At 43.4% G+C, this 13,845-nt stretch overlaps 2 protein-coding genes across 2 annotated transcripts; both read right to left on the bottom strand.

The window, feature by feature from the left end:
* Positions 1-266: 266 nt before the first annotated feature.
* On the bottom strand, positions 267-9,982 carry LOC124141630. Its single transcript, XM_046509660.2, has 6 exons — positions 9,745-9,982; positions 6,890-6,986; positions 6,104-6,234; positions 2,950-3,031; positions 1,330-1,574; positions 267-479 (listed from the first exon to the last, which is right to left on the bottom strand). The coding sequence occupies exons 1-6, from the start codon at positions 9,897-9,899 to the stop codon at positions 422-424; spliced, it is 768 nt and encodes a 255-aa protein (XP_046365616.2). The 5' UTR covers positions 9,900-9,982; the 3' UTR covers positions 267-421.
* A 1,256-nt stretch (positions 9,983-11,238) lies between these two features.
* Positions 11,239-12,915, bottom strand: LOC124141609 (ankyrin repeat domain-containing protein 17-like). The gene has a single exon (XM_046509638.2). It carries the CDS (start codon positions 12,913-12,915, stop codon positions 11,239-11,241), a length of 1,677 nt encoding a protein of 558 aa, XP_046365594.2.
* Between the last annotated feature and the right edge of the window lie 930 nt (positions 12,916-13,845).

The raw sequence follows: 13,845 nt of genomic DNA on the forward strand, positions 1-13,845 counted from the left end.
AGGATGTCCAGTGAAACCTTGCTAGTCCGGACACCCGTAAATGCGGAAATCCAAACAACCGGACGATCTAGGATATTATTCTGTACCCGTGATTCGTCAATCCGGACATGTGTTAACCCTGACGATTTGGATGGGTAACGTCCGGATTATTGAGGTTTGATTTTTTTATTTTAAAAAACAACACAAAGTGCAGCAATGTTATATTTGTGGATGGTAATTTCTTTCTATTTCTATTCGATTAACATTGATATCGGCAACAACACGCCTTTGTCGTGAGGTAATTTATTGATTCGTCGTTTCAATGGATGGGGTTTCGTTCTGTCCTCGTGACCACTCGTGTCCGGGAACACCCGAATGGCGGCCTGCGGGTGACGGAAAGAGTCGAGTGGTGAGAATGTTTCGAACTGTTGTTTGGAATCTTTTAACGCCGAGTGATGAGACCAACGAACACCAGGAAAAGAAGGAAAACGAGCGACAGACTGAAATGTCAAAATGTAGGAGTGAATAATGCCTATATTTTATTTGAGGCCTCGAGCTGATCCTTAAATAGTTTCTTTATGGCGACTTTGATTCTACCAAATTCAGGTTTTCTTTGACAATTATGTCGTCAAAATGTATGCTCTTGTGAAAATATAGTTCGGAGACGTTACTTCAACATCCCTTCAATATCTCCTAACTTATTGAGTTTGTATTATGTGATACACTTATGTGCAAAAGTAACTACCCCCCAAAAAGCGTTTTGAACACATCTGAACAGATTTCAGATTATGGAAATGGACAATTTAGATTTCCCCGTTATTCCAAGGACTTGGAACCCGCCAAAGCTTTATGTTTGCCGAGTGATTTTGGGTGTAATACAAATATCATAATGAACGTTCAATGAAGGAATACTGAACACGTTCATAGTGTGGAATGGGACTGTTAGGAAGTTACTTTTGCGCGGTATTGTACATGACTACACGGTGAGGTGAAATGGGGTTTAACGTCGCGTCCAAGATTATTGCACTTATATAGCGACGTGCATGTACGTGTTTTTGTGGCTGTACTAGTCTGGACTGATGCCGATTTATAGTGCTAGCCCACTGAGATACCATGCCGCAGTTTAACATGAATACCCCACTCAGACACAGTATACTGACTCCGAGCCGACCAGTCCTTGTTTTAGCCCCTTAATGCCGAGCGCCAGACAGGGTAACAACAAGTACCATCTTTTGGTATGACGCGGCCGGGGATCGAACCCCGAACTTTCCGCTCTACCACTAGACCACGGAGGCGGCCACATGACTACACGTAAATATACTTTAATGACATTAATATTCCAGTACTTACAATATGCATGCCAGGAGTATTGTTATTGTCTCCAAGTTGAAGATGTTTGGCCCTGGGGTTGACGTGGGGGTCGGGGAGGGGGGTGGCACTGGACTGCTGGGGGTCGTGGATCGGGGTGTCACTGGACTGCTGGGGGTCGTGGATGGGGATGTCACGGGGCTGCTGTGGGTCGTGGTTAAAGGTGACGTTGTGCTGTTGGAAGGCACAGGCTTGGGACATGCGTACTTGCTTGTCAGTACCATGTGCTGAAATACAGTAAACTATGGTTATAACGAACATGCTTATAATGAATTGACGGATATATAACGACCTTACTTTTTTGGTCCCGATTATTTGCTGTAGCTATGCTGTATATATGCTTATAACGAACTACTGTTATAACGAACTAAAATAAGCAGTCCCTTTGAGTTCGTTATAACCGTACTTTACTGTAGTACCAAATGAGTGTTATTCTCCAGGGGGATGGTACTAAGCAGCCTATGCTGGTCGTAACGCTCGATGACGTAACGAGTCAGCGCAACCCGACGGCTAGATCAATGGCCATACTATCTATTTCTGGATTGTCAGGTCTAGATTCTATTATATACAGGCCGACGTCATATAGCTGGAATATTGCTTATTGTGGACTTAAAAAAAATAAAAAAATAATTTGTCCTGAAGGTGATTATGTGTAGGTATATTATAGGTGTCGGATGGAGTTGAGTGGACCCGAGTACACACAACAGGGAGGCGGTCGGGTAGCCTAGTGGTTAAAGCGTTCGCTCGTCACGCCGAAGACCAGGGTTCGATTCCCGACATGGGTACAATGTGTGAAACCCATTTCTCGCCGTGATATTGCTGGAATATTTCTAAAAGCGGCGTAAAACCACACTCACTCACTTACACAACAGGTGCAGTACATGTAAAGAGGTTCAGCTTACGGAAGTAAGAGGTCAAAGTACATTGTCCACATCCGATGTTAGTTTATCTGTGTGACAAAATATGTCATGAATCATTTTATCAATGCTGTGTAATATCGAGGTCATGTGCATTGCTTCATTAAACATTATGACGAATATATTCAGACCGCTTATATATTCAGAGTTCTCTTGTCCACTTTAAGATTTGCTTTGTGAAAACGTTATAGGTGAGGTGTGGTGGGGTGAGTTGAGGTGAAATGGGGTTTAACGTCGCGTTCAATAATACGTCACTTATGTAGTGACGTGCATGCATGTGTGTGTGTGTGTGCGTGTGTGCGTGCGTGTGCGTGCGTGAGTGCGTGTGACTGCTTGTCCTAGTACGGAATAGTTCCGGTTTTATAGTGCTAGCACACTGAGATACCATGCCGCAGTTTAACATGAATACCCCACTCAGACACAGTATACTGACTCCGAGCCGACCAGTCCTTGTTTTAGCCCCTAATGCTGAGCGCCAGACAGGGTAATAACAAGTACCATCTATTAACGTCTTTTGGTATGACGCGGCCGGGCATCGAAACAGCCCTTCCTCTCTCTGGGCAGACACTCTGCCCTTTACACCACCGATGCGGTCGAAAACCTTATCGAAAATAAAGTATCATATATAGCAATCTGTACAAAATTGTTATTTTTTTCAAGTCAAAATCATGAAAGGTATGCTCACATATTTCAATACTGGGTTTTCTCCCTGAAAGACAAGTTGAGCCTCAACTGAAGTGTTACACACGAGTTCAATATACGTCTCTCTGCAACACAAACCAAACACCTGACGTTATCATTAGCCAACCAAAAGAGTTAATAAACAAATTACAAGTTATAGTTTGGAAACAAACAAGGAGTACGAAGAACAAGCATGTTTCCGACAGAAATATTCTATTAATATTTGCACCTGGTGTTGCTTAATTGAACTATTTAAATATTGAATTATGTTATGTTTACTTTTTTGATTTGAAGAATGCTTTTGACAGCGTTTGGTTTGTTTAATTCTGGAACAAATTAGTAGTGCAACGGATTGCTGAGAAATCGGTTATTTAATCGATTTATGATGTATTAACTCATGTGTTTCCGTAAATAGAAGTAACTGAGAGGAATGTCCATTGCTTCTCAGGTTTAAATTTATCGCCCAATTTGTACTTGAATGATATTGACTCCTACTTCGTAGATCATAATAGTGGAGGAATGCAACTTGACTCTGGGTCTCTGGACACCACGAGCCATCTATCCATTACTATAACGAGGGCCGGTCAAAAGGTTCTAAGCCTGACTAACTTTCAACTTTGGACCATAATAAAGTGAACTAGTCAATGAAGTGCATTGTTTGAGTAGTCCATTGCAAGTGTATTTGGTCTATTGGGCCGTTTGTATATGACAGCCAGATGAACGTGACAGGGTTCCAAATGGACACAGAAATGGAAAAGAACGAGAATCGAGCAGTCATCAAGTTTTTGACTTTTGAGAAAAGTACTCCCCAAGAAATTCATGACCGCATGTCACAAGTGTATGGGGACAAGTGCCCTAGATTTCCACTGTTAAACGTTGGGCAGCTGTGTTGAAGGTTTGGTTTGGTTTGTTGTTTAACGCCGCACTCAGCAAAAGTCCAGCTATATGACGGCGGTCTGTAAATAATCGAGTCTGGACCAGACAATCCAGTGATTTACATCATGAACATAGATCCACGCAATTGGGATCGATGACATGTATCAACCAAGTCAGCGGGCCTGACCACCCGATCCCGTTAGTCGCCTCTTACGACAAGCATAGTCGCCTTTTACGGCAAGCATTGGTTGCTGAAGACCTATTCTACCCCGGATCCTGTGTTTAAGGCTGGGAGGACAAGCCTTGATGCTGACCCTCAACTTCCATCAATGGAGATTCAATCAAGGAGATAGAAAAACTTAAACTGTCAGATAGACGTGTGAATAAGATACCTGCTCGTTGGGTGCCAAAGTTTCTAAATTCTGATCTTAAGGGAAATAACTGACACTGGCAGAGAAAAGTTAGAGCTTATCGAGGAGCATTTCGTCAAATTCAAAAAGAGATTAGTAATGGGTGATGAAACCTGGGTCTGACACTATTATCCCGATTAAATGTCAATCCATATAATGGCATCATTCCAATTCTCCGGTAGCAAAGGAATTCAAGTCTTCAAGGTCAGTGAAGAAAGTTATGGCCACTGTATTCTGGGATGCAACCTTGTAGATTACATAAAAAGTTCCGGTGTCTACTATGCTGATTTCGTAAACAGATGATCAAAGAAAGGCGTCGAGGAATACTGGCAGCTGGAGGTCTACTACTTCATGGCAATGCCTCTTCTCTGCTTCTTCCGCTCTCCGGGCGGACGCTCTACCTCTAGACCACGGAGGCGGTCCCGCTACATATAGATCTGAGGACATCCCTTATTGGTCACCTAGAACGACCTGAAGAGATCGCGAAAGTGAAGGTCCTAATGTGTTTTCTATGCATGCAACCTCGATAACGTCAACAACGGACAATCTGAACGACTGATTCTGTCTACGTCATCGGCTATCACTCGCTCCAATGGAATACATATTTATGGGAAGTACTGTCTGGTGTAACGTACACGTCTTGATAATTATCGGCAGATGCGGTGTACTGAAATTCTTCTAATGGCATTACTTACAAATCTGATTATAACTAGTGCACTACCTATTGTGCATGTCCTCTGTCTCAGCAATGCTGTTTAGAACATGTTGTCACAATAACACCCCAACCCATGGAGAAATGTGTAACGTGTGTGCTGTAAATACTGAAGAATATCACCACAATTTCAAATCTTCCATACTTCAGTGATAGACATAAATTGTACACACCAAAGTGAGTGAGTGAGTATGGTTTTACGCCGCTTTTAGCAATATTCCAGCAATATCACGGCGGGGGACACCAGAAATGGGCTTCACACATTGTACCCATGTCGGGATTCGAACCCGGGTCTTCGGCGTGACGAGCGAACGCTTTAACCACTAGGCTACCCGACCGCCCCGTACACACCAAAGCCTAATGTACACAGCTCCAAAATATGTTGTAGTCTTTTTAAGTTTTAAGTCCTTAAAAGTGCATTCCCTCATAAAACGGGTTACTCACAGCGATTACTGAACTGACCATGTTCACTATTATAATACTTCTGAAAAATAAGGGGCGGTCGGGTGGCCTAGTGGTTAAAGCGTTCGCTCGTCACGCCGAAGACCCGGGTTCGATTCCCGACATGGGTACAATGTGTGAAGCCCATTTCTGGTGTCCCCCGCCCTGATATTGCTTGAATATTGCTAAACGCGGCGTAAAACCATACTCACTCACTCACTCTGAAAAATAATGACGCAGAACCACAATATTAATCACTTGGTAACCAAAATCGGAAACCACATTTAGTGACATAGGGTTATTACATAAGCTGCGTACTTATTACCAGCAAAGGGCCTTTGTTTTTTGTTTCACTTTTATTGTGTTTTTAATTTTATTTTGTTTTATGGGAAATGTCTTGTTTCTGCAGGTGCCCAGGTCTGAGTGATAGGAGTGAGTGATTGAGTTGGGTTTAACGCCCCCTTCAACAGTATTCCAGTTATATCACGGCGTGTCAGTTTCATGTGGGAGGAAAGCCCAAAGTGATGAGGTTCTCAGACGTTTACCTCTTTGGTGAAACCCACGAGCACGGGTATAGTGCTGACAAACCTAGAAACACAATTTGGGCGATCGTCATAGGCTACTGACATGCCCAAGGGATGGAACCCTGCAAAGCGAATTGCAGTGCCTTAGACGACTCGGCCACCCGTAATCCCATGTGTGACAGGAAGCACTCTTACCTTGTTTGACCTAGGTCGGAGAGTATGCTGTAGACAAAGAACACCCTTCCTGGGTTTTCAAACACGAATCTGGAGTCGCCTCCCCTACCCAATACATGGGCCTCGTCAGTAGTCGGGGAAATTTGACACAGCTGAATTGTATAAGATTATGTAAAATTCATTCATCATAATACGGATGCATTTCGAAGATGATGAACTTTTTTCAAATAATTGTAACACACTAGGAGGTTAATGTCCTCGGTTTATTGTTGTTTTACGCCGAATCAGCACGATGACAACGTTCGCTTGACACCCCAAAGACCCGGGTTCGATTCCCGACATGGGTACCCTGTGTGAATTTCTGGTGTCCCCCGCCGTGATATTGCTGGCATATTGCTAAAAGCGGCGTAAAACAAGACTTGACATTAAATGACATTAAATGACATGACAAACAAAGAGACTAAAATGGTACAGAACTTAGCAATCACACTGGGATAAAAGATCTAAATGCTCTATTTGTTTTATCGCCGTCCAAAAGGTAGAACTGCATAGTCTTTATTTGAAAAATGATCGGGGTCAGTTTTGATTCCTTTCGTAATAAATAGATAAAGTGTCAAATTGGACACGCGACATCTATTAGCTTGTAAAACACTCACTCACTCACTCACTCACTCACTCACTCACTCACTCACTCACTCACTCACTCACTCACTCACTCACTCACTCACTCACTCACTCACTCACTCACTCACTCACTCACTCACTCACTCACTCACTCACTCACATTGTTAAAGACACCTGCCTCACCTCCACTCCTTGGCAGCCGTTGCCTTCACTGAATGGCGCGCATGGATTCCAGGAGTACATGAAGTCGGATGCAGCATTGTCGGGAATGTCATGAAATCTGGAAAGAATCATCGTCAATACTTGATGGGTTTGTATACAGCACAATTCTCCCCCAGCACACCCGAAATACATCCGACTGCGGTGAAATCGGTACTTTGATCAAAGAATCAGGTCACTTCCTGGTTCCATCGAGTGAAAAACCAGCAGTGCTCAGTGCTAAGATTCAACCGTACAAACCGCAATGATTCTTGTGCAACATCTGCCAGTCTTGCAGCCAGCTGATCTTCATTCTGCTTCTATGTTAGGAAACGGTAGAGTTCTCTCACAATTCAGTCACCGAGACGGACTCTGAAAGCCGTCCTGAGTTATGAACATCCTCATTGAATTGCTGGACTTCAAATTGCAATTGCACATCGGACGTTCAGGGGTGATGGAGACACGGCGTGTAAACAAATCTCTGAAGTATTTGCGATGGGTCAGACCGTTCTTTAACCGTGTGAATGGAGGTAAGGCGTGTTAACCAATCTCTGAAGTATTTGCGATGGGTCAGACCGTTCTTTAACCGTGTGAATGGAGGTAAGGCGTGTTAACAAATCTGTGAAGTATTCGCGATGGGTCAGACCGTTCTTTAACCGTGTGAATGGAGGTAAGGCGTGTTAACAAATGTGTGAAGTATTCGCGATGGTTAAGACCGTTCTAAAAACGTGTGAATGGAGGTAAGGCGTGTTAACAAATCTGTGAAGTATTCGCGATAGGTCAGACCGTTCTTAAAACGTGTGAATGGAGGTTAGGTGTGTTAACAAATCTGTGAAGTATTCGCGATGGGTAAGACCCTTCTAAAAACGTGTGAATGGAGGTAAGGCGTGTTAACAAATCTGTGAAGTATTCGCGATGGGTAAGACCGTTCTAAAAACGTGTGAATGGAGGTTAGGCGTGTTAACAAATGTGTGAAGTATTCGCGATAGGTCAGACCGTTCTTAAAACGTGTGAATGGAGGTAAGACGTGTTAACAAATCTGTGAAGTATTCGCGATGGGTCAGACCGTTCTTTAACCGTGTGAATGGAGGTAAGGCGTGTTAACAAATCTGTGAAGTATTCGCGATGGTTAAGACCGTTCTTAAAACGTGTGAAGGGAGGTAAGGCGTGTTAACAAATCTGTGAAGTATTCGCGATGGGTAAGACCGTTCTAAAAACGTGTGAATGGAGGTAAGGCGTGTTAACAAATCTGTGAAGTATTCGCGATGGGTAAGACCGTTCTAAAAACGTGTGAATGGAGGTTAGGCGTGTTAACAAATGTGTGAAGTATTCGCGATAGGTCAGACCGTTCTTAAAACGTGTGAATGGAGGTTAGGCGTGTTAACAAATCTGTGAAGTATTCGCGATGGGTCAGACCGTTCTTTAACCGTGTGAATGGAGGTAAGGCGTGTTAACAAATCTGTGAAGTATTCGCGATGGGTAAGACCGTTCTAAAAACGTGTGAATGGAGGTAAGCGTGTTAACAAATCTGTGAAGTATTCGCGATGGGTAAGGCCGTTCTTAAAACGTGTGAATGGAGGTTAGGTGTGTTAACAAATCTGTGAAGTATTCGCGATGGGTAAGACCGTTCTAAAAACGTGTGAATGGAGGTTAGGCGTGTTAACAAATATGTGAAGTATCCGCGATGGGTGAGACCGTTCTAAAAACGTGTGAATGGAGGTTAGGCGTGTTAACAAATCTGTGAAGTATTCGCGATGGGTAAGACCCTTCTAAAAACGTATGAATTGAGACACGGCGTGTTAACAAATCTGTGAAGTATTCGCGATGGGTAAGACCCTTCTAAAAACGTATGAATTGAGACACGGCATGTTAACAAATCTGTGAAGTATCCGCGATTGGTAAGACCCTTCTAAAAACGTGTGAATTGAGACACGGCATGTTAACAAATCTGTGAAGTATTCGCGATGGGTAAGACCGTTCTAAAAACGTGTGAATGGAGGAAAGCGTGTTAACAAATCTGTGAAGTATTCGCGATAGGTAAGACCGTTCTAAAAACGTGTGAATGGAGACACGGCGTGTTAACAAATCTGTGAAGTATTCGCGATAGGTAAGACCGTTCTTAAACCGTGTGAATGGAGACACAGCGTGCTAACAAATCTGTGATGTATTCGCGATGGGTAAGACCGTTCTTTAACCGTGTGAATGGAGGTAAGGCGTGTTAACAAATGTGTGAAGTATTCGCGATGGTTAAGACCGTTCTAAAAACGTGTGAATAGAGGTAAGGCGTGTTAACAAATCTGTGAAGTATTCGCGATTGGTAAGACCGTTCTAAAAACGTGTGAATGGAGGTAAGCGTGTTAACAAATCTGTGAAGTATTCGCGATGGGTAAGACCCTTCTAAAAACGTGTGAATGGAAGTAAGGCGTGTTAACAAATGTGTGAAGTATTCGCGATGGGTAAGACCGTTCTAAAAACGTGTTAATTGAGGTAAGCGTGTTAACAAATCTGTGAAGTATTCGCGATGGGTAAAGACCGTTCTAAAAACGTGTGAATGGAGGTAAGCGTGTTAACAAATCTGTGAAGTATTCGCGATTGGTAAAGACCGTTCTAAAAACGTGTGAATGGAGGTAAGCGTGTTAACAAATCTGTGAAGTATTCGCGATGGGTAAGACCGTTCTTAAAACGTGTGAATGGAGACACGGCGTGTTAACAAATCTGTGATGTATTCGCGATGGGTAAGACCGTTCTAAAAACGTGTTAATGGCGGTAAGCGTGTTAACAAATCTGTGATGTATTCGCGATGCAAAAGACCATTATAAAAAAAAAGAATTGTAACTTACCTTGGAGTGTTATCTAGGTTGGACAAGGGGTTCAGGTCAATCAAGCCACCCGAGGCCAGGAGGCGACACTCGTAGACCTTATTAACTGCAGCATCAGTGTTGAGCGGCAGAATTAATATAATTAAAACCACAGCCAAGTTTACGTTACATGTCATCCTGGCTCGGGGAGCACTGCTGTCTGATAACCGTGACAGACTGTTGATGATGAGGGTGTGGATGACCAATGTATGCTATAGGTCCCTGTACTTGCCGTCAGTATCAGTGATAAGAGACGGGTATCAGCGACGCTCGAACACAAGATAGCCGTGGACTGTGCTTGAATCGCTGTGCTTGATAACCGGAAGGCTGGTGAATCAGCGAATAAGTGGTGTCGCAATTTGTTATGTAGATAATTCGTGATCTATCTCACTCACTCATGCTTTTATTCAAATGATATTTATTTCTGTGTTTGTTGTTTAACGCCGTACTTAGCAATATTTCAGTGTTATGACGGTGGTTTGTAAATAATCGATTATCGACCAGACAATCCAGTGATTGACGTCATGAGCTACCCCCTTCTCAGAGTTTGTTGCCCGGATTCCTATGATCGTGGATTTGCTCCCCAGTTTCGACAACGTTTCTTCTCAAACTATGCTGACACACCATGATATACACGAAACAAATTAAAGCTCATACTAACCTCTTTTCTATCAATTTTGAATTTATTATAATTCTTTTACAATCGCATATTAAAACTTGTTGGAAAGATATTTGCTTTGTAGCAGGACCACATTGGGTACATTGGGTTTTAGCATCAATCGTCGGGCTCGAGGTATAAAGCCTAACGCAGGACACACAAAACCCTATGTTCCCCTTGTGATCGTGCTACAAATTATATCGTAACAAGACACGTTGTGACAGAACTTGACAGCACTTGACTGCCTCGCCATTCAAAGTCATACACTGCCTGATATCCTCATGTCCTGGCACGAAATGAAGACTAAAATTGACATAAAACGAGATCATCAACGACTGTCTCCTGCCCATCACAAAAAGGAGCATTTCTGATTCTACTGCCAGTATGTTGGAAACCTTTAAACTGTCAAGACGCGCGGGGGGCACGGGTGGCCCAGTCGTCTAAGGCGCCGCGATTCGCTGTGCAGAATTGCGTCCCTTGTCCTCGCCAGAAACCTATGATTGCGGGTTCGAATCCCGGTTCGCCCCGATTATGTTACTAGTATTGTCAGCACCATACCCGTGCTCGTAGGTTTCACCGAAGTGGTAAACGTCTGAGACCTGCATCACTTCGGGCTTTCCTCCCACATTAAGCTGACACGCCGTGATATAACTGGAATACTGTTAAAACGGCGTTATACATAACTCACTCACTCACTCACTCACGACGCGTGAGAAATAATCACAACACTTTTAAAAACTCATTACAGACAAAAACATACAATACCTTTAACGAGGTTTTATAACCAAATGGGTGACTGTTCATAGTTCACAGTACACTTATTCCACTGGGCAGCCACGCGAAACAAGAAGGTTATACACTCCGTGTTGTCCTTTACGCTTTGCTATCATCGCTGCAGTTTCCCCATCCTTGTCCCTGGCGTTAATGTCTGTCATGTTCTGTGAGAGGACATGCTTCACCATCTCCACACGTCCACGAAGAGTGGCCAGATGAAGGATGTTGTCACCATTGTCATCCGTAAAGGGAGTTTGACCACCTTTACTCACAAGTAGATCAAACACTTGTATATTTCCATTATACGCTGCTCTCATTAATGCTGTCCTTCCGTACTTTCCTCTACTGTCAATGTTCACCATGTCCTGTGATAGGATATGCTTTACCATCTTCACATGTCTCCCAAATGAAGCATAATGAAGTATGTTGTCGCCGTCGTCATCCACTTGTGACACATTAGCTCCCTTACTCACGAGAAACTCAAACACATCTCTGTGCCCATAATATACAGCCTTCATCAGGGGTGTTCTTCCTATCTTTGCTCTACTGTTAACATCAACACTGTATCGTGTAAGTACATACTTCACCATACCCACATGTCCGCCCCTGCAGGCCCAGTGAAGGATGTTTTCTCCGTAATGATCCACCTGTGACACATTAGCTCCCTTACTCACGAGAAACTCAAACACATCTCTGTGCCCATAATATGCTGCATTCATCAGGGGAGTTCTTCCTCTCTTTGCTCTACTGTTAACATCAACACTGTATCGTGTAAGTACATACTTTACCATACCCGCATGTCCGCCCCTGCAGGCCCAGTGCAGGACGTTGGTGCCGCCATCATCTACTTGTGACACATTAGCTCCCTTACTCACAAGGAACCTAAACACTTCTCGGTGTCCATGATATGCAGCTATCATCAGGGGAGCTGATCCGCACTTTCCCCTACTGTTAATATCAACACTGTATTCTGAGAGTAAATACCTCGTCATGCCTAAATGTCCCCATCTGCAGGCCCAGTGCAGGGTGTTGTCTCCGTTATCATCTACTTGTGACACATTAGCTCCCTTACTCACGAGAAACTCAAACACATCTCTGTGTCCATCAGATGCAGCCTTCATCAGGGGAGTTGATCCGTACTTTCCCCTACTGTTAATATCAAGACTGTATTCAGACAGTAAATACCTCACCATGCCAAAATGTCCCCCTCTGCAGGCCCAGTGCAGGATGTTGTCTCCGTAATCATCCACCTGTGACACATTAGCTCCCTTACTCACGAGAAACTCAAACACATCTCTGTGTCCATGACATGCAGCCATCATCAGGGGAGTTCTTCCCTTCTTTGCTCTACTGTTAACATCAACACTGTTTTGTTTAAGTACATACCTCACCATACCCATATGTCCACCTCTGCAGGCCAAGTGCAGGATGTTGTTACCATCACCATCTCCTTGTGACACATTAGCTCCTTTTCTAATAAGAAAGTCAAAGATTCGTCTGTGTCCCTTCTCTGCCGCCGCCATGAGTGGCGTCCTCCCGTGCTCCTCGTCTCTACCGTTGACGTCGACCAAACGCCGGGACAGGATGCGTCTCACCTGGTCCAGGTCCCCCTTCCTACAGGCTTCGTGAAGAGGATTGTTCTCTGAAGTTTTCTGCGTGTCAACTTTTTGACGTGGAGATCTCTCAGGGTAGTTCTGCTTCTCATCTGTAGATGTGTACATTATACAGTAAACTACGGTTATAACGAACTCAAAGGGACTACTAAGTTTAGTTCGTTATGACCGTAGTTCGTTATAAGCATATATACGGCATAACTACAGCAAATAGTCGGGACTAAAAAGTAAGTTCGTTATATCCGTTAGTTCGTTATGAGCGTGTTCGTTATAACCGTAGATTACTGTATTTGTACAATGACAGCAATTTGTTATGATCATTCATTGCAGTAAATAAATTTCTGGTATAAAAACTGTTTGATTATTACAGATGGTACCAGTGGTTCCCTACCCGCATTTCATGTAACTGCCGGTACATACTGAGCCAGCAAAGATACTCGGTGTGCAGTAGTATACATCTTCCTTAAAATCGAGCCAAGAAGTCACAATATTACAAACATACGTCTGTATGCATTTGAGACTTTCATTAACCGACCAGTGGTAGTCATGTTTCTGCAAAGAAGGTCGTGGTGCTTATGTTCCCAACTCTTTGCTTTACTCTGGGTTCTGTTGTCAATTGTGACTACCCTAAAGCCATTCACTCATTGACGTCACCCGACAATTTACAAACAGAGCAAATCATACGGAAATAGTTCCACAACATGTTCGCTACCCGCATTTCATGTAACTGCCGGTACATAATGAGCAAGCAAAGGTAATTTGTTTGCAGTGGAAAACATCTCCCTTAGAATCGAGCGTTGAAACCATTATATGGAACATACGTCTATATGCATTTGAGACCGACCAGTGATAGTCATGTTTCTGACAAGAAGGCCATGTTGCTTATGTCCCCAACTCGTTGCTTTACTCTGGGTTCTTGTGTCAATGGTAACTACCCTAAAGCCATTAACTCATTTACGTCACTTGAAAATGAACAACCGGAGCCAACCATACGGAGTTAGTTCCTCAACAAGTTTAACACAGAGTTCCATGACCAAG

This window comes from Haliotis rufescens, unplaced genomic scaffold (assembly GCF_023055435.1).
Source record: "Haliotis rufescens isolate VD_foot unplaced genomic scaffold, xgHalRufe1.0.p SCAF_46, whole genome shotgun sequence".
In the NCBI taxonomy this organism is placed as follows: Eukaryota; Metazoa; Mollusca; class Gastropoda; order Lepetellida; family Haliotidae; genus Haliotis; species Haliotis rufescens.